Below are 27,238 nucleotides of genomic sequence, written 5' to 3'. Positions count from 1 at the left end.
CTTCAATCTGTAGCAATCAGTGGAAAGTCTTGTTAATAATCGTGTGGGTGTTGTAAATCGAATAAATTCATTTCACCAAAGGAGCCAATGGGCTCATGCTTGCATATTTGATATTCCTGTTTCACGGTAATTGCTTCCTCAGGGCAAATAATCTATAAAGAAAATATATTTCATAATACAAAATTGTTTACATTATACAAAAAATCGCATCAAAAATAGTAAATAAATAAATAAACACCAAGTATCACTAATTACTCTTACCCAATAGACACTCCACACACACACACACACAAATATAGACCAACGTTGATTTCAAGCACCACAATGGGTAAATGCGGAACAATGCCGCTGAGTCATTCAATCAATGCCTATTTTGTATCTGCCAGCTTAAAGGGACCACAACCAGCTTTCTAAAATAAATCACAAGAAGCAACTTAAATCCATGTCATTATTCAATCCAGATGGTGTCATACACTTCAATGTGATTTTTTGTATAATGTAAACAATTTTGTATTATGAAATATATTTTCTTTATAGATTATTTGCCCTGAGGAAGCAATTACCATGAAACGGGAATATCAAATATGCAAGCATGAGCCCATTGGCTCCTTCGGTGAAATGAATGTATTCGATTTACAACACCCACACGATTATTAACAAGACTTTCCACTGATTGCTACAGATTAAAGGACACTGTATAGCTTGTTTCATTGTGGTGACCTAACGTTTTGTAATACACTACACTATATTGATATTACATTGTAATTTGGTGGTCCTGTGTGTTTATACATATCAGGATATTTGCGCTTTATCATTTGTGATTCATTGCTCTAACTGTGTGAAGAAACAATCATTATTTGTGATTCATTGACTGTGATTTTATTGAATACATTATTTTCTGTACATTGAACAGTTGGCCTTTCTTGGTTTTCACCAAATGACAATTTCCCAACAAGCATCCAAACCCGTATCAGCCCCCCTTTCCTGTTCCCCTCATTTTACATCTTTCCAAAATTCCAAAAACATGAGTACCTAACTTACATCTTGAGGGAGACTATTCTATAAAACAAAAGCAGCACTTTGTACAAATTCACAGATTTACTATTAGTCCTTGTCAAGATACAAACAAAAGTTGGTGATGCAAGACCTAGGCACCCCACTCAGGTACGCATGGGAGAGGGAAATCTCATCTCAAACTTTAACTGACACCAAGGTCTCACTCCTTCTGCAATATGTATTTGTTGTGTATTATAGTCTTTTCCTCCTCCACAGTTACTAGGCTGTAGCAATGTCACCCATACAGGTGGAATAGGATATGCACCATGCAGAAGGGAAAGTTCTTTTGAAGGCTTTTGGAAAAGCTCGTAGATGGTGCCTTTTCTCTCAATCCATAGCTCATACCATGAGCAGAATATTTGCTGCCTGTTGCTACTACAAAACTGCACATTACTGTTCTTGTCTCTCATTGGGCTCTTTGTAGGCAGCTCTCCAACAAGGGTATATGCCAGGATGGATTCCATTCTCTTCTGTTCCATTGCCAACTTTTATTTCCTATCCTGGTTCTTGCACCACTGCAAGTTGCTTAACAGACAGCTGTTTGGCCAACACAGATGTACCTATCAGGTGAAAAGTACAGCTCTAGCTGCAGTGTGTCAATAAAGCTTTCAAATGCACAGGAGCATTTCTTAAAAGAGTTTAACTCTGTTTAGGGCTAGACATGGGCATGAATGGGAAAAAAACCCAAACATGCTGTTCGTTGTTCGTTACCGTCGACAAACACGAACAGAGAAACAGTAATGAACATGTTCCATTAATGAACATGTTTGTTGATCATTGTTCGTGGGGGGCCAGAACAGCCTCCTTTGGACTTAGAGAGCCCATATTCACAGGGAGTGTTCAGCAGGCTCTCCTCCAGCCATCATCCAAGTTTGGTCAAGATTGCAATATGGATCTTGGGGTTATACATTCCCAAATCTGACACCCCCAAGAAACTCCCATTTGATACAATTGGAGCCACCAGTTGACTTTGGCCCCATGTACAAGCAGTGGACTTGAAGGTGGGCTGCCTCCCGTTCTTGGGGGGTGGCTGCTTGCCGGCGGCACCCCCCATGTGCCTGCCTGCCAGGCCTCCCAGAGGCTACTTTCTGCTAAGGTAATAAAGTGGTTGAAGTTGATGGCTGCCAGGCCTGGTGGGCTTGGGGAGGTAGTGGTGGGCCACCTCCCCTATACGGGTGTGTGTGTGGGGGGGTTGGCCACTTGTTGACAGCACCCCCCATGTGCCTGCCTGCAAGGCCTCTCAGAGGCTACTTTCTGCCAAGGTAATAAAGTGGGTCATGTTGGCGGCTGCCAGGCCTGGGGGGCTTGGGGAAATGGTGGTGGGCTGCCTTCCCTCTAGGGGGCATGGAGTTTGGCCGCTCACTGGTGGCACCCCTATGTGCCCAACCGCCAGGCCTCTAAGAGGCTACTTTCCGCCAAGGTAATAAAGTGGGTCATGTCAGTGGCTGCTGGGCCTGGTAGGCTTGGGGAGGTGGTGGCAGGCTGCCTCCCCTCTAGGAGGTGGGGGGTTGCTAGCGGCACACCCCATGTGCCCACCCGTCAGGCTTCCCAGAGGCTACTTTCTGCCAAGGTAATAAAGTGGGATTTGTTGGTGGCCGCCAGGCCTGGCAGGCTGGGGGAGAAGTTGGCAGGCTGCCTCCCCTCTAGGGGGCAGGGGGTTTGGCCACTCGCTGGCGGCACCCCCCATGTGCCCTCCCACCAGGCCTCCCAGTGGCTACTTTTCACCACAACGTTGAAAAATGGGTGATGTTGGTGGCCGCTGCATAATCAAATGACCCAGCAACAGCCTGCAAAGAACACCCTCCAGCAAGGCATGGTGTCATACGTGGAGGCCTTGCACACACAAACACACACTCTGGTGGTTCAGAGACACCAACATACATCCACCAGATGGGGACTTCATGGCATTGGGGAGAATGCTGTTCTCCACACCTCGCATGGTGCAGAGGTTGTTGCTGCCCAAATACACCAGCTGGACATGGAGCATTGGACGGTTAGGTACATGGGATAGATAGGTTTCTTGATAGACAGGTGCATAGCTGTATAGGATAGGTGTACAGGATAGAGGAATGCATGGATACATTGAATACCTGTATTGGATTAACAGGAGAGACAGACACCATGTACAGGGATATTGAGGAGACAGATGGATTGCATAAATATCTGGGTTATCCCGTCATTAGAAAGTTGGAAGGAAAGAACCAAGGGTGGGAGATGGGGCCCACCCCTAACATGTAAAAATGGAGTCTCATGTGCTGGCTGTTGAAGTGGTGGAGGATGCCTTCCTTCCCATCCTGGGGGATGCATCAGTTCCCCAAAGAAAGGGGATTGTGAGCAGACACGTAGGTGCCCCTGTGGGGAGCTGTGGGCTGCCCCCATCATCACCCACCCGCCTGCTGTCATGGACGTGGCAGCCTATTCAGCACCCTACAGAAGATGGCATTGCAGTGAAGGCTGATGCTGTTGTGGGTCCCTCCAGCCAGGCACTGTGAAGCTGGGAGGCCGGTCAGCCCAAACTAAGCACCCTGGGTGACGGGATTCACCTTGAAGGAATGTGCAGACTGATGCTGGAGAGACTTGTCCACCCCTCCTGTGTCAAAGCGGAGGCTGCCACCAACATGACCCACCTTCCTGCCTTTGCGTAAAAGAGTCGCGGCCAGGACCCATTCCCCCCTGCTCAGAGACGGACAGCAGGTGCCTATGGAATGGGGGGCATCATGCAGCACAACTGTATCTGCAACAGCTTTTGGATAGGGGGCACTGTGCTGTACAACCATATGTGCAACAGCAGCTGAGGTGTCCCTCATGCCCAAAAGCAGCAGCTGCAGACATGACCCACCTTCCTGCCTTCGCGGAAAGGACAGGAGTCACAGCTGGGACCCATTCCACCCTGCTCAGAGGGGACAGCAGGTGCCATGGAATGGGGGGGGGGCACCATGCAGCACAACTGTATCTGCAACAGCTTTTGAGCTGTCCCTCATGCCCAAAAGCTGCAGCTGCAGACATGACCCACATTCCTGCCTTCACGGAAAGGACAGGATGGGCAGGACAAGTTGGTGGGAAGGGTCGGAGTGGTTCCATCCGGAGAGGGAGAGATTGAAAGTGGGACCACCAGGGAACTTGTCAGGGAGACAAAGGGTTATCATCCACATTGTGGAGCAGGACCAGGAAGACCCCTTCATTGGCAAGCCATGAGCCAAGAAACGCACTGAGTTGCGGGGCAGCAGCAGCAGCTGACATGACCCACCTTCCTGCCTTCATGGAAAGGATGGGATGGGCAGGACAGGAGAGTTGGGAGGCGTCTGAGCAGTTCCAAAGAGGGAGAGGTTGAAAGAGGAACCAAGAATGTGTCAGGGAGAGGACACGATGGGCAGAACAAGTCATGGGGAAGGGTTGTTTTGGCACCAACCAGAGAGGGGGAAGTTGAAAGAGGGAATGGGAACTTGCCTGGGAGAGGAGGACAAAGGGTTATCATCCGCATTGCAAAGCAGGACCAGGAAGACCCCTTCATTTGAGAGCCATGAGCCGAGAAACGCACTGAGTTGTGGGGCATCAGTGGCAGCTGACATGACCCACCTTCCTGCCCTCACGGAAAGAATGGGATGGGCAGGACAGGAGAGTTGGGAGGCGTCTGAACAGTTCTGGAGAGGGAGAGGTTGAAAGAGGAACTGGGAACGTGTCAGGGAGAGGATACGATGGGCAGAACAAGTCATGAGGAAGGGTCGTTTTGGCACCAGCCAGAGAAGGGGAGGTTGAAAGAGGGAATGGGAACTTGTCAGGGAGAGGAGGACAAAGGGTTACCAGCTGCATTGTGAAGCAGGAACAGGAAGACCCCTTCATTTGAGAGCTATGAGCCAAGAAACCCACTGAGTTGTGGGACAGCAGTGGCAGCTGACATGACCCACCTTCCTGTCTTCGCAGAAAGGATGCGATGGGCAGAACAGGAGAGGTTGGGAGGCATCTGAGCGGTTCCAGAGAGGAAGAGGTTGAAAGAGGAACCGGGAACTGGTCAAGGAGAGAAGGACAAAGGGTTACTGGCCGCATTGTGGAGCAAGACAGGGAAGACCCCTTCATTTGTGAGCTATGAGCCGAGAAACCCACTGAGTTGTGGGAGAGCGGCAGCAGCTGACATGACCCACCTTCCTGCCTTGGTGGAAAGAATGGGATGGACAGGAGAGGACGTTGGGAGGTGTCTGAGGGGTTCCAGAGAGGATGAGGTTGAAAGAGGGACCAGGTACTTGTCAGGGAGAAGAGGATACATGCCTTTGCAGAAAGGACAGGATGGACAGGAGAGGTCGTTGGGAAGGGTCAGAGCGGTTCCAGAGAGGGAGAGGTTGAAATAGGGACCAGGAACTTGTCAGAGAAAGGAGGAGAAAGGGTTACCAGCTGCATCGAGAAGCAGGACCGGGAAGACCCCTTCATTGGTGAGCCGTGAGCCGAGAAACCCACAGAGCTTGGTACCAGACCTTGGAAGTGGCCCCGAGAACTGAGGGGAGCTAGAGCCACTCAGAGACACCTGACCAGATCTGGCAGGACAGGCACTAATAAAAACCGGTGTGAGCCCTCATCCGAGAGACCCACTGAGCTTGGCTCCAGTCATTGGAAGACGGCCCGAGAACTGAGGGGGGCTAGACCACGAGACCACCACTCACAAAAACCTGACCTGAGCAGCCACGGAACAGGTGATATCTGTAAGTAGCTTTGGCCCTGGAGCCAGACAGTGGGCCAGAGATCTTGAGCATGCTGCAGAGGGACTTGGCCTAGAAACACAGTATACCAGGGTGGCTCAGAGCCCAGCTAGGCCAAGGTCCAAGGAGGAACATCCCAGCAGGTTGAGGTTGACCTTAACGAAGGTCAACATGTCCACCAGGTCCGGGTGTAGACGAGTGCGGCGGGGATGGAGGAGGTCTCCCAGGTGGGAGAACACCTGCTTGCTCTGCACGCTGGTGGGAGGGCAGGACAGGATGTTGGTTGCCACGATGGACAGGTCTGGCCATACAGCAGAATTATTCGCCCAATACTCCAAGGGGTTGGAATGAGGGGCTCCGTGGGCTCCGCAAGATACTCTCGCACCATGGCACCTGTTGAGTCCTCCACTGTGAGAGATGCACCCACTGTGCTGCAGCCAACCACACAGCCCACAGATGAGGACCAGAGATCGAGTGGCCTCCTTTCACTGGGTCTCTCCTGGCATGGCTCTCTTTCCACCTCCCCCCTCCTCCGCAACCTGCCCCTTGGCGCTGCCCGGTTCAATCCATCCTGCCTTCTCTGCCTGGAAACGGAGCACCGCTCTGCGGAGCTCCTTTTTCCAGTGCTGTATCTGACCCACCCGCATAGCAATGCTGCCCTTGATCCGGGGGCCACAGAGGGAGGCCATTTGGTACGGCACCTTGTGGCGCAGAGGATGCAAGCACTCAGCCATGCATGGCTGCATCCTCCTCTTTCCAATATGAACATTGTCCATCCCCCAGGCCTGGAGAAGAACTACCCTGTATCCTGGTGTCAAGCATGGCACCTGTTTCCAGGTCCCAGTTCTTCACCTAGCACTCCAGAGGTCTGCTGTGAAGTGTATGGTACGGCCCTTGGCAGACGACAGCTCCCTGAGCAACATGTCTTGCACAGACTGGTAGAGGGCAGGCAGAACTCGATGGCCAATGGCGCACCGTGATGGCATGGAGAACCATGGGGCGAAATGCTGAAGCAGCCTGTGGAAGCCCACGCCCTCCACGACGGATAGGGGGAATCCTTGTAGGGCAATCGTCTCTGCCACGATATGAATGCCTGCCTCCTGAGCCCTCGACCTCACCCTTTTCAGCAGCACTGTCCCCGACCCCGAGCGAACAACCTCCGCAACGGTGGCCTGCCTGACCGTTCCGCTCCCACCACCAGCAGCCTTGGGGCAAGGCTTCTTGTTTGAGGTGGATTCCGGTGACCCTCCCACTGATCCCAGGTCAGAAGAGCTGGTAGTCCTCTTTCTTCCCCCACTGGATGTTTTGCTGGCTGAGGGTGGGGACCACAGGCTCGGGTGGCGTGCCTTCAGGTGCCTACTCAGGACTGTTGATGACAGGTGCTTCAGGTCATTGCCCCTGCGCACCAGGCCATTGCAGGCATGGCACTGCATCACACGGGGATCATTCGGAAGGGCCCGAAAGTGCCTCTATACAGAGAGCTTGAAACGTGGCCCACTAACTGTTCCAGGGGAAGGAGAACGAAGGGTTACGGGCCATGCTGCAGAGCTGGTACTAGAAGATGGAGTGAGGAGTGGACTGCAGGCAGGGACAGCACCGAGAGTTTGGGATGGGGACGGGATGAATGTTTCATCGAACCCCAACCATTCCTCCACGGACCCCTGGCCTTCCTCCTCCTCCTCAAAAAGTTTAAGGAGATCCTCTTCCCCCAGTGGCAAGAGCTCTTTGGCCTCCTTCACAGCCCCCACAGCTGAATCTTGGGGAGCAGGAGGTTCTGCTGCCCCCAAGCCCTGCCCAGTACTGCTTCCTGAGTGGCAACCAGGGGAATCTTTACACTTCCCCCTAATCTTTGCACTTCCCCCCACAACCACCCTTGCCCCCTGCCCAAAGCCTCATTGTGCCAGCAAACAAGAATTAAGGAAGAAGGAGAAGGAGAGAACAATGTGAACCCTCAGCCGAGGTGCCCACTGAGCTTGGCCCCAGGGCCTGCCAGCAGCCCTGGAACCAGAGGGAGGGGGTAGAGCCCTAGCCCAGCACTCCCAGAAACCTGACCAGATCAGGCACTGATAGTAATCAGTGTGAGCCCTCAGCTGAGGTGCCAACTGAGCTTGGCCCCAGAGCCAGGCAGCAGCCTTGGAACCAGAGGGAGGGGGTAGAGCCCTAGCCCAGCAATCCCAGAAACCTGACCAGATCAGGTACTTATAGTAATCAGTGTGAGCCCTCAGCTGAGGTGCCAACTGAGCTTGGCTCCAGGGCCTGGCAGCAGCCCTGGAACCAGAGCAGATAGATCCCTGTTCCACCACACACAAAAAAATTCAAGCTCCAATGCACTCTCCCTTTCTCTCTCCCAAAATGCTAGCAACAGCTCTCTCCCAATCAACCGCCTGCTGAAACTAAAAGCCCGAGCTTGGAGCATGCTTCTTTTTATAACCAGAAGTCCCATACAGCAAAGCAGCAGGTCTGTGGTTGGCAGTCAGAAGTGCCTAACAGGGTTTGCAGGGATGAGATTGAAGTGCCCACGGCTACAGAACACCCCCTCCCCCTCCCTGGTCTCTGCTCCCATTTAACCAATTGTAACCAATTTGGAGCTCCACACTTGGAAGGAAACCTGCCTATCAAGCTAAGTTGGGCTTTGATTGGGGTTCCCAGGGCAACAGAAGGAGTGCAGACAGAGTTCAGGCAGTCCCTGCCTCTATTGCCAAGGGAACTTTGAAGGTGCCTGACTGTCTGGCTTCACAAACAGCAGACGAATGCAACAAACGAGGCATGAAACGACCACTTTTTCGTTTACAATGGTGCCTCATGAACAGCTTGTTCGTGAACAGCTGATTGAGCTGTTCGTGGGTTTTTTTAGTTTGTATATTTGTTTGTGCCCACCTCTATTTAGGATTGCATTGCAAGGGAATGAGGAATCCCACTCATCTAACTAATTTTCAATAAATGTTATTGTTTCACAGCTGAATAATTGGTTAAATTGTCTTTGGTAGATAGAGATCCTTTACTAACTTCAGCTGTGAGCTGATCCCACCCACTCTACTGCCTCCCAATGTGGTAGCAGTACAGGAAAATGTTGCTTGAGAGGTAGGTAGTACAGTTTAGGTAAGCACCCTGAGGCATCACTCTGGAGAATGAAGGGATCTCAGACTAGAATCCTGAGGCCTTAATGCCCTTCATGGACCAGGGATGGGAACCCTTTGAGGGATGCCATTACACTTGACCCACAGACCTTATGGCTAGAAGATGAGGATGAGCCACACCTCCCTCAAACACTAAAGAAGACTTGGCAAGGAGAAGCATGAGTCATATCCAGATGGCACAGGGCTTGGAGCTGGGATGGTCATGCCCATAAGATCAGGGGTGCAAAAATAGAGGAGGCCTGACTCTTCTGCATTCCACCAACTGCCAACATTGCAATTAGATTTGGAAGAGGGTTTTGGCCTGTGTGAGCTGCAGATCCCCCTTTTAAGCAATGTAAAACAAAGCTGGCCCCTTTATTATTCCAGTTTATGATGTTTGCTCTCCTTATTCCACTTCGGTAGGCTGAATCCATGGCTGAACTGCATTTGGTAGATGGAAATCCTTTACTGACTTCAGATGCATATTATTAACCTCAACTGTCTTTGCCATTGGTCTGTTATTGGGAATGGCCTGACATAATATCTGCATAGTTGTGCTCTATCAGAGAAGGTGAATCTTGGGAAAACATTTTCCATCTGCATAAGAACTGGGCTGAACTTCTGTTTCCCTCTCTGTTACTAGTATTTAAGCTTTGGCATGGTTATAGGTTTAAGTCTTTTGGCATGAGCCAAAGATATCTTAGACCTTGTCTATAAGCCCAGCCTTGAAAGAACTGGGTTGCTGAGATTTATTGCAGAATACAGCAGTAACGGGATGGAGCTAAGCAAAATTATTGGAATCTGAGGTAGCTGATGAACATGAGTGGTCTGTCCTCAACGATTAAGCAAAATGTGTATTCACTTTGAACCCAATAAGGTCTTACTTACACATTTATTTTAATTTTCAGTCCAGCTTCTTCCAACAGATAAAAAGTACTTATTTCATTTCTGGATTTCTCTTTCACATATTTTGCTCATTGACACAGTTCAAAACTGAGAAATTCCCTAGTCAGAACCATTTCATATTAATTGTCTCAAAAAGAAGAAAAGGCAAGAACTTTCTGGTTGATGAAGGATTCTATAAAATATTGTCTGTGTCTCCTTAGAAGAAATGAGCCTGACCATTAGCATTTACACATTTACTTAGAAATAAGATCTAATGTGGTCCAAGCTATATATTATAAACAAGATCCATTAATGGATGTTTTCTCCTAACCTTTTTTCTTTTAACCATTGAGATAAATTCTTAGAATGTTGTGCCAATTTCTTATTCTGATTAGGTAATCTTGATATTAAAACAAGTCAACAAAAGTTATTTTCTCTCCCAAGAAGTAAGTGCTCCTCCATCCCATATTCAATCACAGAATCACTCATCCTCCCTTCACTTTTCCTTATGAGGAGACAGAACGTGCATTTCTCTCCCTTCACACAGACTTAGAAGGTGAGATATGAAAAATGAGTCACTTGCGCTTTGTTGTCATCAGGGAATCAAAATAAGCAAAGGGACTCACTGTTAAGGAATTCTTAAGTATAGAATTGTAAATACAAATTGTTTCAGAAACAGTTACTTTGTGAGGACCAAGAACTCAAAGAACTTTGTTTCTTACTTTGGTTTTAACATTCATGGAATTGAAGCAAGTAAAATACAAGATTGCTATCAGAAAGACACAATGAAAATATTCTCTCTCTTTTTATATATATATTCCCATTCTGCTGGAAACTAGGTTAGAGCTTGATTTCTTCTGGCCCCCGTCTTCATCCATTGTGGAGAAATAAGTGGAGGCAGAAGTGTCCAATCATCTGCATTTCACATTCTTCACAAATGGCATAATCTGGTATATGAAAATGCAAATAATCTGAAGTGTTCTACCTTTCTGCAACTCCTCCATTAATGAGTATGTTAGACATCCTGACCTTATTCCATCATTTCTTCCTTTGATGACATCTTATAAATTGTATAAGTAGTACATGGGTTTTTATTTATTTATGTATTTATTTAATTCAATTTTTATACTGCTTCTCTTCAGGTAAGATCTTGAAGCGGCTCACAACAATTACAAGGGTTAAAAACAATACAAAAATATAATATTCAATAAAATTGAAATAAAACAGACTAATATAATAATTAAAAAACACTACTGATTAGAATTGGTGCGCTACTAATTAGAATTGGTGCGTCCAAATGCTCCATGTATATGGTAAGTGTACTATAGTACTTCTTACTCATTTTGTCTCCCCAAGCACCAATGGATAAGTCAAACTGCTGTCAAAGCTCTTTCTGAATCAATACTTAATTGATGTTAAATGGACACAGAAGTAATAGATAGTAATAGATAGAGTAATGGGAACGGAGTGGGGACATGACAAAAACTTACTGGTAGGGAAGGTACCAACAACTCCTACCACAATACTTCTACATCTAAGTAGAAAGGAAATTGAAGAGTATTGGTTAGCAAGAAAACATCATTATTGTTTATTTTGTTTTAAATAGTGAACAAGAAGAATAATTTTCCATGGATCATGAAGATAAAGGTATGCAGAAGAACTAAAGGATATTTCTCAATCTACAAGAAGAACCAAGAGCAATATCTGCTCCTTGTTGTTTACACTCACCACAACCAGAAAGACATCCTGACAGAAATGTCAACAGACAACACTCCTCCTATAGCCACCAGGGAGAAAATAATTCACATTTAGAGGATGACTCAGGGCTCATGGTCACTCCCACATGGGCACACAGTTACAGATTTTTCTCTTTGGAAAGTGCTCTTCAATCATGGTTCTAATCCAAGTTAGGCAAATCTACATTGAATTACTTACCCAGAAAAAGAGCGGACATTCATTCAGAGTGTTCCCCATCCTCCCCTGTTTCCTTCTCCACATTTCATTTTCAATTTCCAAAATTACAGTAGAAGTTTTATAATGTAAAGGGCTCATGAAGAATATTGACTCTTATATCAGCTAACTGCCTTTTCATCTAACACACGCACGCACACACACACACACACTCTTACTGTCTTTTGCTTTTATTTACATTGAAAGTGGTTACTCCTTGTTTCTTTTAATTCTAAAACTGAGGGCTAGTAAACGAAAGCTCAGTCCAGATGAGACTGAGGTGCTGTTGATTAATGACAAAACCGTTTGCTGACTGAGGAGCCAGCCTGTCTTGGAGGGGGTTGCACTTAGGGTTCCCATTCCTCCACCCGAGGTGGGGGATCCCCCGATCCCACCCTTTCCCCCCAATCCTACCCTTTCCCCCCACTTACTTGGCTGGTGGGGAGGTGCATTCCCTGGGGCACCCCCTCCCTGAGCAGTGTGACTCTCATGCCGCAAGAGTGGGCTGCGGTGGCGGCAAGAGCAGGCTGGTCTCACCGCCACTGTGGTCCTCTCTTGCTACCACCGCCGTGCCTCCTTTGAGCCAAATGAGAGCTTGCCACAGTGGTGGTGGCAAGAGCAGGCCATGGCCGTGGTGAGAGCAGCCCACTCCGGCGAGGACAAGGGCCCCCTGTGACCTGGAGAGCGCCCTTTGACCCCCGCGTGATGACATCACTCCCAGAAGTGATGTCATCACATGAACCAGGAGCGTGCACAAGCTGTGCATGCATGCGAAGAAGACAGCTGGGGTAAGTGCTGGCTCCCAGTCCCCCGGAGAATCTAGGGACCTGGGGATCTTCCAGGTCCCTGGCAACCCTAGTTGCACTCACCCTGAAGAAGTAGGTTCATAGCTTGGAGGCACTGCTGGATTCTGGCCTACAGGAGCTCCATGTCTCCTCTGTGGCATGTAGTGCTTTTTATCAGCTGAGGTATGCTAGCTACAGCTCTTCTTGAAAAGTGTGATCTTGTCACATTGATCCATGCAATGATTACATCCAGGTTAGATTACTGTAATGTACTCTATGTGGGACTGCACTTGAAAACAGTTCAGAAAATTCAGCTCATTCAATATGTTGTAGTCAGACTATTGTCAGGAACAGGATACGGGGATCACATTACCCCAGTGCTGAAAGATCTGCCCTAGCTGCCCATTTGTTTATGAGTACATCAAAGTGCTTGCACTTCTTTAAAGCCCAAAATTGCTTGGGGACAGGGTACTTAAAGGACTACTGTCTCCTCCCATACTGTCTAGCTTCCCAGCTAAGATATTCCTCACAAGCCCTGTTCTGTGTGCCCCAACTTCAGAGGTGAGGTAGGTGGCAGCCAGAGACAGGGCTTTTTTGGAGTTAATACCTTGCCTGTGGAGTGTCCTTTGCCAGGCCAAAATGTTTCTCTTTACCAGACTTTTCCTTTTAAACATAATTTTAACATCTGTTTATGGCTGAGAAATGAACCATTTTAAGCTGATTTATTTTTTTATATTATTTTCTGAACTGCTTTGTTTTGAATGGTCGGTTTTAATAACTTTTATGATGTTTTATGGTTTTTTAAAAATATTTTATTTCTAAGCTGCCTCAGGCAGGTTCCTTGGAAAAGTGGCATAGAAATTTTCCAAATAAAGACATAATAAAATTAAGTTTCTAAAATAACCCAATTTCACTTAAAAGCCACTTGTACTTCCAAAGCAATTTCATTTTTCTCCCCTTCACTACAATAAGCTATTTTTAAACTTCTGACTAAACAGTTCTTTTAAAAAACTGCCATTTTAGTGCTACTTTAACACTTTGCTACAATAACAAATGCTTGCACAGAGAAGAAAAAATGGTTGGTTTGAAACATATTTACGTATGACAATGTTGCTTATTAATATGTCTTTTGTTTCATACACAAATATAGATCATGCATAACTTTTATCTATATCCATTAGAAAAACAACTATATAGTAGATTTATAATACATGGCAAAATATCCACTGGAATCCTGGTGTCATACTGATATGTAAATCCTGCTAATTTAAGGTAAATACAGCAACACTACTACCCTTGGACAACCTTTTCTTAGTCTTTAACTTTCAAATATTTTGCTGACAAGGTAAAGAAAGAGATTAGAACAATTTAAACTTGATTACAGAATATTTCCCTCCCAAAGCTCTGTTTTTGGCAATGCAGAAATCTAATCTGTTATTTTTTTAAAGAAAAGCAGAATTATTTTAAAAAAGACATTTTGATACATAACAGTTGCAGTGTCATTTTGCTGTAGACAGTAATACAAGATCATTGTTCATATGCATTTTATAATATACTTGGAAAATTATATCACAGTAGGTCACAGCACTTAAAAGCTTTGAAGAAACAAAATGATAGATCTAATTAATATTATTTATATGTACAGTTATATATTTCATATTACACAGAAGTGCAATACTAATCCATTCTATGTTTGATGCTTTATCAAGCCCAGTGCCCACAAAACCTTCAATGCATCCACTGAGATCCACAAGCAGAGACTGTTCTGGTCATATCAACATTGTACAATCCTCCACATGTGCAATATCTTGAGCATGCATAGTATTTCCCCTTCAGGATCTAAATAGAATAACTCCTATTCATATCTATCGTATCTAAGCCACTTTGCATGTGGCTTTTGCTCTTACTTAGTATTATTGCCCTTCCAAAATGTAAAGCAAATTACTGGGAAAAGGCTGCTAGCAAATCTATCCCCATCCATTTGGTACAACATACCTGAGTTTGGATTCTATTAAGCCCTCTGAACCAGAGGATTTGTCCACGCCGAAGTTCTCGCTCTGCATGATCAATTTCCTCTGCATCTTCATTCAGCTCCTCTTCAGGTGCCTCTGTCTTTTCTGTTAGCCCTCCTGCTTCCTTTAAAAACTTTAGCCTACTTGTTGGGATGCTTGCAATAACCTGAAAAAAAATGTTTTAAAAGTTATGAAAATGAACACTGTATTTAAAGATAGCATACGAAAATCCAATGATTGCTATTTAAAAATCCAACATATGTTTAATGTCATTTAAGACATATAATCATTTATCAAGGAACTTACCAGCCGATATCCCTTCAAAATCTGAAGGATTCTGCATGGACAAACTGCTGGAGCAATCCACCAGAATACTAAATAAGAGCTTTCAGAACACGTATAAATTTAGATCTGAAATGAAGGCCAGAGTTTGTTTATGGATGCAATATTGGTCCTTATGGTCCCTCATGGTCCTTATAACTTCAAGGATTCTTGAACCTGGAGGTACCACCAGGAGGAACCAAGAAGTCACTGGTTCCCCTCTAAAAAAAATTTCCATTTACCTCTTCTGGAACCCCACTTATTTGATAATAAAAGCAGCAGGATCCGATGAAGTCATCACTAGAGGTGGGCAAGAACTGGGAAAAAACAAACACGATGTTCGTTGTTCATTGCCATACACAAACAGAGATTCACGAACATCGACAAACATGACATGTTCACGAACATGTTCACAGTTGGAGGTTCATGGGAGCCAGAACAGCACCCTTGGGACTTAGCTGAACTTGAGTTGGGGAAAGGAGAGTCCATGGGTCTCCCCCTTTCATGTCATGTTCTCTTCACAGTGGCAAAAATGGAACTGTCTGCTGGAAGCTACTTTGAGGGGTTACAAACTGACCTTCCCAATGTCCAATACCCACCAAATTTGCAGGGGACATAGTCCTCACCGTCCTCTGAAGACCCCCCAGGTTTCAGAGAGACTGCACCTCGGGAAAGGCATGGTCCATGGGTCTCCCCCTTTCATGTCATTTTCTCTTCACAGTGGCAAAAACTGGACTGTCTGCTGGAAGCTACTTTGAGGGGTTACAAACTGATCTTCCCAATGTCCAATACCCACAAAATTTGCAGGGGACATAGTCCTCACTGTCCTCTGAAGACCCCCCCCCCCAGGTTTCAGAGAGACTGCACCTCGGGAAAGGCATGATCCATGGGTTTCCTCCTTTCATGTCATTTTCTCTTCACAGTGGCAAAAACTGGACTGTCTGCTGGAAGCTACTTTGAGGGGTTACAAACTGATCTTCCCAATGTCCAATAAACACCAAATTTGCAGGGGACATAGTCCTCACTGTCCTCTGAAGACCCCCCAAGTTTCAGAGAGATTGCATGCTGGGAAAGGCATGATCCATGGGTCCCTCCCTTTCCTGTTATTTTCTTTTCACAGTGGCAAAAACTGGACTGCTGGAAGCTACTTTGAGGAGTTACAAGCCAGAAGGAAAGCCAGGAGTTCAGACAGAGTTCAGACAGTCCGTGCCTATGTTTCCAGGGGAATTGATTGAAAGGCACCAGACTATCTGGCTTTACGAACGGCTGATGGACGCCATGAAGAGGGCTTGGAACGAACACATGTTCACCAGGAATGGGGCCTCATGAACAGCTTGCTCGCAAACAGCAGATTGGGCTGTTCGTAGCTTTTTTTTCCGTATTGCTGTTCGTGACAATCTCTAGTCATCACTTAATTACATTATATTAGTATCTGAGTTTGAATAAAAGTTTTATATAAAAAGGTGGTATTTCCTCTCTCCCACAAGAGAGTGTACTTCTCCTAAACTCTGTTCTGGTAACAGTAAGTATAGCAGCTTTTCTTCATTCCTATATATATATATATATTCTAACCTTTCCATTCAAAGCCTTTATATTTTCCACTCTCTGTTACCAGCACCTACAAACCTGACTTGATTACGATAGATCTGTGATGATTCCTTCAATCAACTTCTGCTCCTGATAATTACTACACTGGAACTCCACATCAGTCAAAGTTAGAGGTGAAAAAGAGCAACCTTACAAATAAAACATAGGTGACAATTTAGGTAGCCTTTAAATCCCAGAACCAGAAATTTCATAAAGTACTTTTTTAACTGCTGAAACAGTAGTTATTAATGAGAACCAGCTTCTTCTGTACTACCAATCATACAAATTACCAGGGCTTTTTTTCTGAGAAAAGAGATGGTGGAACTCAGGACCACACAATGACATCACTTTGGGTCAGCTGGAACAAGGGGGGAGTTTTTAAAAGTTTAAATCGCCCTTGGCAAAAATGGTCACATGGTCACATGGCCAGTGGCCCCGCCCCCTGATTTTCAGGTTTGCTTTTAAGTTCACTTCTGCAACCTGAACTCTTTTCTGCTTCAATACTAAAATATTTTACTGCATTCATACAATTCCATACTAAATTGTTACTGTTTATTTAACCGCAGACAACAGACTTTCCCACCTTCTATTCAAATACTGAAAGGGTGCCAGCCACAAGGTTCCACAAGACTCTTTTTTGTTTCACTTTAAGAAACAGAGAATCACTTTGGAATTAGTAAATTCTCATTCTTCTTAATAGTATGAACTTCAGTAGGCCATATTATAGAACAGGCTTTCAAATCAACACCTCAATTTTGCAGGTTAATTACTAGTGTATCCAAAAACTTGGTAAAGATCTTTTAACTAATTTTAGGACACTTGAGAAGACCTTATTAGCTAGCCACCAATATCACAAGTTCAAAGCTAAAAATTTTTGCTAGTGAGTCATAATTAGAGATGGGCATGAACAGAAATAAGAACAAAAAAAAGCCATGAACAGACCAATCTGCTGTTCTGGCTAGTCTTTGCAGACAGTGGAGAGGGAGACAGACAGTTGTTGGCATTTTGATAGAGAGACATGGAGAGTGCATTGGAGCTTGAATTTTCTTTGTGTGTGGTGGGATATGGATCTACCCCTTCCACTTCCAGGGCTGCTGACAAGCTCTGGGGCCAAGCTATTATTTATTATTGGTACCTTTCCTGGTGCCTGCTCAGGTCAGGTTTATGGGAGTGGTGCAGTAGGGATCTTGACCAAACTTGGATGATGGCTGGAGGAGAGCCTGCTGGCCCCCATGAACATCCAACCATGAACATGTTCATGAACAGGTCATAATCGTAAGTGTTCGTGAGTCCCTGTTAGACATGGGCACGATCCAAAAAATAACCCCAATTTAGCTGATCGTGATTCTGTGGTGCCGCCGAACCCTGGTTCCCGAACCTCACCGATCAAGTTCCATTTCCGATGCAGAATCGGGAATCGGGAAGGCCGACGCGGGAGGGCGCCCCGCGGTTTCCAGCGCTAAAGGAATGGTGAGTGACAGTGGCTGCCGGGCCCGGCAGGCCTGGGGAGGGGGTGGCGAGCCTCCTCCCCTGAGGGGGCGGGGGGGCTGGCCACTCGCCGGCAGCACCCCCCATGTGCCCAGCCACTGGGCCGAAGGGGAGAGGGGCGTATTACCTGCCAAGGAAGGGAGGTGGGTGAGAACGGCAGCCGCCGGGCCAGGCAGGCCCGGGGAGGCGGTGGCGAGCTGCCTCCCCTGCGGGGGCAGGGGATCTGACCACTTGCCAGCGGCACCCCCCGTGTGCCCGGCCGCGTTAGTGTTTTGGTGATTCTCTGATGTGAAGTGAGTTGTGTTATTTTTGTGTAAGATACTGCTGCCATGCCCTTTGGTGTGCCCCCCTGCTGTGTAACCTAAAGCTGTTCAAGAAATAAAGTGTTTTTGACAGGAATTGTGTTTTTGTGATTCTCTGATGTTGAGTTGTGTTATTTTTGTGAGGTGGAATGCTGGACTGCCCTTTGGTGTACCCCCCCTACTGTGTAACCTAAAGCTGTTCAAGAAATAAAGTGTCTTTGACAGGAATTTTGTTTTTGTGATTCTCTGATGTTAAGTGAGAGTTGTGTTAATTTTTCTGTGTGGGGGACTGCTGGGGTAATGTGTCATAATGCTTTGCCTACTTGTACTTTGAAAGGGAGAAAATAATTTTTAAAAAACTTTATTTTGTGTTGTTCGTGTTTTATTCTTTGTTGTGCAGTTGGTTCCCATCATAGGAAACAATGGGGCTGGCTGGCCAGCCATCTCTGTAGGTGGTGGGGGAATTTGAGGGAGGGTGTCTGTGGTTCAGGTGCTCTTTCCCAGGGACAAGCTGGCACTCAGAAGTGTGCCCACCATTGTGGCACCCCTGGGCTGTGCAGAATTGCCCTGGGAAAGAGAGTTTAGAAGTTCCCAGCATAGGGAACAAAGGGAGAGGGCTGGCAAGCCTGTTCCTGGGGTTATGGGTGTGGGGCTACTGGGGGTGAATTTGGGTCTGTGAGGGGCTAATGTGGGAATCTGGGTCTGTGTGGCAGCTGGGGGGTATTGGGTATGTGTGGGGCTGTAGGGGGTGGACTTTGGGGGCTGAGAGAGCACCTACTTTGGGAGGCCATGAAATGCCCCCCCCCCAAGTGGGAGCTGGCTGCGTCTTGGTGGGGGGTGGGAGGAAAGGTGGGAGAAGGGCCCCCGAGGGTTGCATGCAAAATGCCACCCCTGGCAAGACAAGCCTCCCCCAGATGTAGGTTGTAGAGAAAAGGTCACCTACTTGGGGAGGCAATGAAATGCCCCCCCAAGTGGGCGCAGGCTGAGCCTTGGTGGGGGGTGGGAGTAAAGTTGAGAGAAGGGCCCCTGAGGGTTGGGGGGCATTTTGCATGCAAAATGCGACCCCTGGCAAAGGAAGCCTGCCTCTTCATTTCCCCCCCATAGGAAATAATGGAGATCAGCAGCAGCAAGCACAAAATAGGAGATTAGCAGCAGCAACCTAAAGCTATGCCCTTTTATAGGCGAGGATAGGGGGACCTGGTTTGGGGGGCCATAACATGGCCCCCCAAAGTCCAATCGGTCTGAAACATGGGGGGTTGTTAGAGAGGAGTTAGAGGAATGCCCCCACCAATTTTGGCTTGATTCGGTGGGAAAATGCGTCCCCCAGGCTTCAGAGAAGCCTGGGGGAGGCTTTTTCCCATTGAAAAGCTTTCCCGAACCCCCGAATCAAACCGAATCGATACCCGAATCGCTATACCCGAATCGACTTGCCGATTCGGGTACAGCTGTTCCCGAATCGGCTTCTCGATTTGGGTATACCCGAATCAGGACAGCCGAACCACTGTGCCTTTGCACACCCCTAGACACTACGTGTCATCATGAGGAGGGTGAGAAGGGGGAAGTCCCACATCTTCTGAGTGTCCCTGGCTAAGGAAGCCTCTTTAGGCAACACACAACAGCAGCTGACCTCACCCACCTTCCTGCCTCACCAGAAAAGGATGGAAGGGACGGGACATATCATGAGGAGGATACAAGGGACACTACGTGTCATCATGAGGAGGAGGAGGAGGGGGAAGTCCCACAGCTACTGAGTGTCCTCCTTTCCTTAGGCAGGGGTCCCACCGTGGAACAGTGTGGCGGCAGCAGCCAGCAGCTCACACCTTCCTGCCTCGCCCAAAACGATTGTAGGGACATGACGTGTTATCATGAGGGGGGGAGGAAGAAGGTCCCCCAGCAACTGTGTGTCCTGGTCTGAGGCTCCCACCAAGAACCATCGTGATGGCCAACATCACCCACCTTCCTTCCTTGCCGGAAATGATGGGGGAGACATGATGTGTCATCATCGGGGGGTGGGGGGAGGGAGAAGGTCCCCCAGCAACTGTGTGTCCTCGGCTGAGGCTCCCACCGAGAACCAGTCTGTGATGTTCGCTGGCAGCACCCACCTTCCTGCTGTCAGGTTCTGACTATGTTTTATGTATCTTCTAACCAAAGAGACTCCATTTTAATCTTGTCAGTATTGTAAGTGCTTCTGTTGCAGGTGGCAAGCAGTTCACTGGAACTTCACAGAGAGAAGGACAATGTTATGTCTACAACTTTTCCAGCCTTGGGAAGCTTTCACTTTCTCACCCTCGGGCCGTTTGTTTTGAGAACTGTGGGGGAGGATGGGGCCTACAGGGGACTGCTATTCTGTACCTTTGCTTTTGCCTGTCATTCATAACAATACTTCTGTATCTGCCAAGATCCTAGCTATAATGGTTGTTTATATTCAGTAAATCTTTTGAAACCAATGGACTCATGTCTCATTGCAAGAGGTAGTCTGGATTACAACTTTTAGCAAGCCACAGTCTGACATTTTGTTACGAATCTCACCTGTTCCAATTCCTAGGCCGGAGGAGATGGATACCAAGGCCGCGTCCAACAGGGACCCTTTGTTTGATCCTTATGTCTCCAACACGGAAGGACTGGAACCCACTAATCAACCCGTTCGGGGGGGAACGGAGTCAAGCCATGCAACATTGTATACCCTCGCACCTGACAGAGCGCATACCCAGGATGTCCGGAGGGACTGGGGAGCTCGACCAAGGGCGACGGCGGAACCCCTGATATCGTTGCGTACACCGAGGCAGTGGGGTTCGAGGACGAGAGAGACGAGGGAGAGGAGAGCAAGCACGGTGTTTACCAGATCGCAGATGGATGGGAAAAGAGCTGTCGGCTCGTCAATGGAGACATCCAGTAGCCAACCGTGGTATTACTGGAATAGAGAGTCCGACCAATTAGAATGGGACCTAAGAGGTTCTGAAAGTACCCAAGTTTGGGAAACTACCCGTCGCGATCTGATGAGTTGGGACTACGCTGTAGTTGCCCCGTGGACGGGGCAGCGGGAGTCGAGCGATTACAGTTGACAACAGTTACAGAGCTGAACTTTAGCGGTGGATGCTGGAATCTCGGCAATAGGGGCTAGCGAAAGGAATCCTGGCCGACATATCGGAGGAAGGAGAAAGTACCGGGGCCACCGGAATGGGAGAGATTCGACTTTGTCCCCGAGCAGCCGCCTCCTCTGCTGAATATATGGATACTACACAATTTCCAACTGAAGTGCCCCAGGACTTACCAGAGGAGGATGTCCATACCTTGGCCCCAAGACATATACAAAGATTGGAAGACAGAATCAGCAGCACAGAGGTGAGTTTAGCACACGCAGTACACTTGCTGTCAGTGTTGGTTGTAGGAGGCCCAGGAGAGGAGCCCCCGCGAGAAGTTGGGGTAGCAGTTTCAATCGGTCGAGGGGTAGCAGCCCTTCAGAGGGTTCTACCTGGATTATGTCCAGCACCAAGTCGGGTTCCCCCTCAGGAGGGGCAACTGCCACTCTTGCTGGTGGATGATCAGCAAGAACCAGTGCCACCCCCCCGACCAACCTCAAGACAAGGTGCTGGAGGGGCCCCCGGGTGACGACGGAGGTGCCCTACCAGGGCCCCCGGGAGATGACGGAGGAGAAGGACCGCTGGAACAACCTCCTCTCCAGCCGCAGGAGCCACCAATCCTTCCAGGAGAACAACCTGTACAGCCACAAGAGCTTCCTCCGGGACTCCCACCGCCGCAAAAACAGCCGCCTCTTCAACCTCTTCCACGAGGTCCAGCACTGCAAGGTCCTCCACCTCTAAGGCCACAGGGCCCCCCTCTACTTCCACAGGGTCCTCCGGCTCCAAGACCACAAGGCCTGCCACCGAGGCCACAGGGTCTTCCTCTTCTGAGACCGCAGGGGCCCCCGCAACCAAGACCCCAACAACCCCCAATGCAACCCATTCTGCAACGACCCGATGTACGGCCGGAACAGAGACCAGCGCCTTTACAGTACTACCCACTACCATCACTGGTTGCCAGACCTCAAGAGCTACCAATGGGATGGGTGACGCTGGAAGCTACATTAGATGGGGATCCCGCGAAATTGGGATTTTTTTTAGTACAAGCACTTCAATTTTTTAATCGTTGGGGACATTTGTTCGAAGATGAGGCCAGTCAAATCGAACACCTGGGATCTCGGTTACAAGGAAAAGCGGCAGAATGGTATGTAACGTTATATGAATTGGGGGCCCCAGAATTAGATTCCCTACAAGGATTGGTGGCAGCCCTCCGAGCTCAATATGAAGACCCATTGGAAGAGGGTAGAGCACGAACAGAATTACAAACCATTAGGCAAGGAAATATGTCGGCCAGAGACTATGTTACTAAATTCCGACAGCTGGCTGCAAAATGCCCCAGGTGTGAGGAATCTACAAAAATATTTTTTTTTAAACAAGGCATGAATCCCAAACTGCTGGATCGGGCCCTTATGCAGGATAATCCCCCCACACTTGGGTTGGATTCAAATAGCATGTGAAGTGGAAAACCGAATGCAGAAAGTACGGCTTGTGGAGCAACAGCAAGCGACAGGGCATCGACGGACTTCAATAATTGTGAGAGGAGGAAGGGGAGCAGGATACGCAGCCAGGGGAGTGAGAGAAGCTAGATGGCAACAAGGACTGTGCCTACATTGCGGCCAAAGTGGTCACTACGCAGCACAATGTCCACTTAGGCCTGTGCAACGAACTCCGTTCCAACCACGGCGTCCAGCCTCTACCACCCTTCCCCCGCCGTACCGCCCAACGCCAGCTCCACGAACTGCGAGAGGGCAAGGTTCTTCCCGAAGAAACCCTCCCGAGAAAGGATTAGAGCTTGAAGAAATCATGGAACTTGATTCAACCGCTCTAATCGGAGAAGAAGGACCAGAGAGCCCCAGTTCGGGAAACGAAATGGATCTGTCATAAACAGACCCAAACGGCAGATCAAAAAGCAGTCCGTTCCCATAGTGGATAGACCTCGAGGGTCCATATTATTCATGCTTGTCACATTAGTCAATCCTGAAAGAAAGACTCATATTCATGTGCAAGCTCTCATTGATTCTGGATGCTCCAGAGACATTATTGCACTCGCTCTAGTAAATGGACTAGTACTCCCAATGAAAGAACTAGAGACTCTGGTTATTTTTGAACAAATGGATGGTACTAACATGAACCCAGTTACCACTGAAACAATACCTGTGATCACTGGAATGGGACAACATTGGGAGATGAGATCATTTGTGATCAGCTCTACAGATAAATACCCCTTGATTTTGGGGAGCAGGTGGTTGTGGGACCACAACCCAGACATCGATTGGCCAGCTGGAAGCATTATTTTTAAACACGATAGCTGCAAAACTCATCGTTGGGACCAAAATTGGGGTAACAATCCTACCCTCATGGAACAAGCACTTCTTACCCAGGAAGAAATCAATCAAATACCCAAAGAATATCGAGCTTATCTGCAAGCCTTCACTGAAGAAGAGGCTAACACTTTACCTCCTCATCGGAGGACAGATTGTACAGTTGAAATCATCCCCGGAGCCAACTTGCCCAAAGGCAGATTATATCCAATGAGCCCTATAGAAGGAGAGGAGCTCCGCAAATTTATTGACACTAATCTAGAAAGAGGATTTATCCGGCCAGCAAATAGTCCTCATGCCGCTCCAGTGCTGTTTGTTAAAAAAAAAGAATGGAGGATTAAGACTATGCACTGACTTCAGAGAACTTAATGCAGTCTCCTCCACAAATGCTTATCCCATACCTCTCATCAGAGACCTACTCAACGTCGTGGCACAAGGTAAGATCTTTACAAAATTGGACTTAAAAGATGCTTACTTCCACGTTTGTATAAGAGAGGGGAATGGATGGAAAACTGCGTTCAATACGCCCTTGGGACAGTATGAATATTTAGTCATGCCTTTTGGCCTGGCCGAGGCACCTTCGGTTTTCATGTCCATGATCAATGAAGTATTGCATGAATTTTTATATAAAGGAGTAGTCGTTTACTTGGATGATGTATTAATTTATTCGGAAACAGAGGAAGAACATGTACAGTTAGTTCAACAAGTACTAACTACTCTAATGTGCAACAAGTTGCCCATCAAATTGTCTAAATGTGAATTTCACAAAACTGAACTCAGTTATTTAGGCTACTGCATTTCAAAAGATGGGCTGAAAATGGACCCAGGCAAAGTTAAAGCAGTTCAAGAATGGCAACCCCCCACAAATCGTAAAGAACTGCAATCATTTTTGGGGTTTGCAATTTTTTACAGAGAATTTATACAAGACTTTGCCTAAATATCTCTTCCCCTTACAGAACTACTAAAAACAAAAAACAAAGGGGAACAAGCCAAAAAGCCAACCGCTAAATTAATATGGACACCACAATGCCAATTAGCTTTTGATCTCTTAAAGCAGCAATTCATATCTGAACCAGTGCTGCAACACCCCGATGAAAATTTCCCATTCATAGTACAGGTAGACGCCAGCGATGCGGCGATTGGGGGTGTTCTTCTCCAACGGGGAGAGGATAATAGTCTTAAACCTTGTGCTTATCTATCTCGAAAATTTTCTGAATCAGAAAGAAATTGGAGTGTCTGGGAAAAGGAACCCTTTGCAGTCAAAGCAGCTCTTTCCTCTTGGAGGCATTGGCTAGAAGGAGCCCGCCATCCTTTCGAAGTTTGGACAGATCACAAAAACTTAGAAGCTCTGCGTAGCCCCTGGAGGCTAAATGCCAAACAGTTACGATGGGCGGAATACTTTTCAAAATTCAATTTCACCCTCAAATTTTTGCCCGGTAAGACGAATTTCCTCACAGACGCACTATTGTGCATGCCCCAACTCAGAAGCCGGAGGCAGGAGACAGTGGACACTGTATTTTCGCCTACGCAACTAGGGGGTGTGGTTATGACGCGCAGTCGTGCAACGCAACCTCCTCAGTCAGATCAGGGGTGGAGACAAAAACTGAAAAGCGAAGTGGAAAAGGAGGGGGAAAAGGTACCCAAAGAGAAACTAAATCAATCTGTACAAGGGGAGTGGCTTTGGGGTGATCGATTCTACATTCCAGCTAGTTTAAGGAAAGAAGTATTACAACAATGTCATGATGCCCCAACTGCAGGCCATTACGGATATTTAAAAACTCTCCATTTAGTACAAAGACAATTTTGGTGGCCGGGCTTGCACAAAGATGTCTCCCAATATGTGGTCTCCTGCCCCATTTGCCTCAGTGACAAGACACGGAAGGGCAAGCCCCCCAGACTTTTACAACCCCTTGAAACCCCACGCAGACCCTGGGAAATCATTTCTATGGACTTCATCACAGATCTGCCCCCCTCCAGAAACCACACCTGTATATTGGTCGTAGTGGATTTATTTTCAAAGCAAGCCCACTTCATTCCTTGTACCACTATACCGTCAGCAAAAAGATTGGCAGACATTTTTCTGAAACATATTGTAAAACTACATTCTTTTCCATCGAAGGTGATATCCGACTGCGGCGGACAGTTTGTTGCCAACTTCTGGCGGGAGCTTCTCCAACTTATGGGCGTTGAACAAGGCTTAAGCTCCGCCTACCATCTGCAAACCGACGGGCAATCGGAAAAAACTAATCAATGATTAGAACAATTCCTCCGATGCTACATCAATTTTCAACAAGATAATTGGATCGATTTGTTGCCCTTAGCAGAATTTTCCTACAACAATAGTGTGCATGTTTCTACTGGAGAAACACCCTTCAAAGTAGTATATGGCTATGATTTTAAACCCTTTCCTTTTGAGGCTCTTCCCCCTCCAACAGCTCCTAAAGATGTCTCCGAATGGTGGGGGGAAGCAGCGCAACAATGGACTCTTATTCGAAAACATCTTGACAAAGCCAAGCAGGATTATAAAAAGTACGCTGATCACCATTGTGTGGCCGAATGGGAATTGCATCCAGGAGATCTGCTGAAAAAGGTCCACCAAGAACTTAAGAGTAGCACAAACAAGCCGTAAATTAGCATTAAAATTTCTGGGACCTTTCCCTGTTCGCAAAGTAATCAACAAAGTTACTGTAGCCCTCGATTTGCCAAAGAATTTACGCCACGTACATCCCACCTTCCACATCAGTCTGCTGAAAAAGGTCCCTCCAGCAAATCAGTGGCACACCCGTGCACCTCCCATACCTACCTTGATTGATGATCAAATCCATTATGAAGTACAAGAAATTTTAGACTCTAAAGTCCAACATAAGCTGTTTTACCTCATCAGGTGGAAGGACTGACTCTGGGCATGATGAGTGGGTGGAGTCTGTTCATGTTCATGCTCCTAGATTGTTAAAAGCATTTCATACTTTGTACCCTTTCAAACCTGGAGGAGGAATGTTTTAGAGGGGGCAGAATGTCAGGTTCTGACTATGTTTTATGTATCTTCTAACCAAAGAGACTCCATTTTAATCTTGTCAGTATTGTAAGTGCTTCTGTTGCAGGTGGCAAGCAGTTCACTGGAACTTCACAGAGAGAAGGAGAATGTTTTGTCTACAACTTTTCCAGCCTTGGGAAGCTTTCACTTTCTCACCCTCGGGCCGTTTGTTTTGAGAACTGCAGGGGAGGATGGGGCCTACAGGGGACTGCTATTCTGTACCTTTGCTTTTGCCTGTCATTCGTAACAATACTTCTGTATCAGCCAAGATCCTAGCATCTTGGATTGTGGACTATAATGGTTGTTTATATTCAGTAAATCTTTTGAAACCAATGGACTCATGTCTCATTGCAAGAGGTAGTCTGGATTACAACTTTTAGCAAGCCACAGTCTGACACCTGCCTTGCCAGAAAAGGATTGTTGGGACACAACGTGTCATCGGGGGGGGCAGGGGCGGGAAGGTCCCCCACAACCGACAGGCCAAAGTCCAGAACGAAGTTAAGCCCTGTTTGGGGGGGGGGGAGGTGACATTGGCCCCACAGCAGCCCAATCCCCCAGCTACCGGCTGTTCTCAGGCTCCAGCTTCGGAGCTGGTCGATGGCTGCCGACAGCA

General features: G+C 47.3%; 1 protein-coding gene across 5 annotated transcripts in view; it reads right to left on the bottom strand.

Annotated features, from left to right (window-relative positions):
- Nucleotides 1-27,238, bottom strand: part of ATP2B2 (ATPase plasma membrane Ca2+ transporting 2) — a 277,471-nt gene that overhangs the window by 13,997 nt on the left and 236,236 nt on the right. For all 5 annotated transcript variants that reach the window (XM_054977415.1, XM_054977411.1, XM_054977412.1 and 2 more), the window contains one exon: nt 14,476-14,658. In XM_054977415.1, the coding sequence (XP_054833390.1) occupies nt 14,476-14,658 (183 nt within the window). The remainder of the gene's footprint in view (nt 1-14,475; nt 14,659-27,238) is intronic.

Source organism: Eublepharis macularius, chromosome 4 (assembly GCF_028583425.1).
Source record: "Eublepharis macularius isolate TG4126 chromosome 4, MPM_Emac_v1.0, whole genome shotgun sequence".
Taxonomy (NCBI): Eukaryota; Metazoa; Chordata; class Lepidosauria; order Squamata; family Eublepharidae; genus Eublepharis; species Eublepharis macularius.
This window is presented reverse-complemented; position numbering and strand designations above follow the sequence as displayed.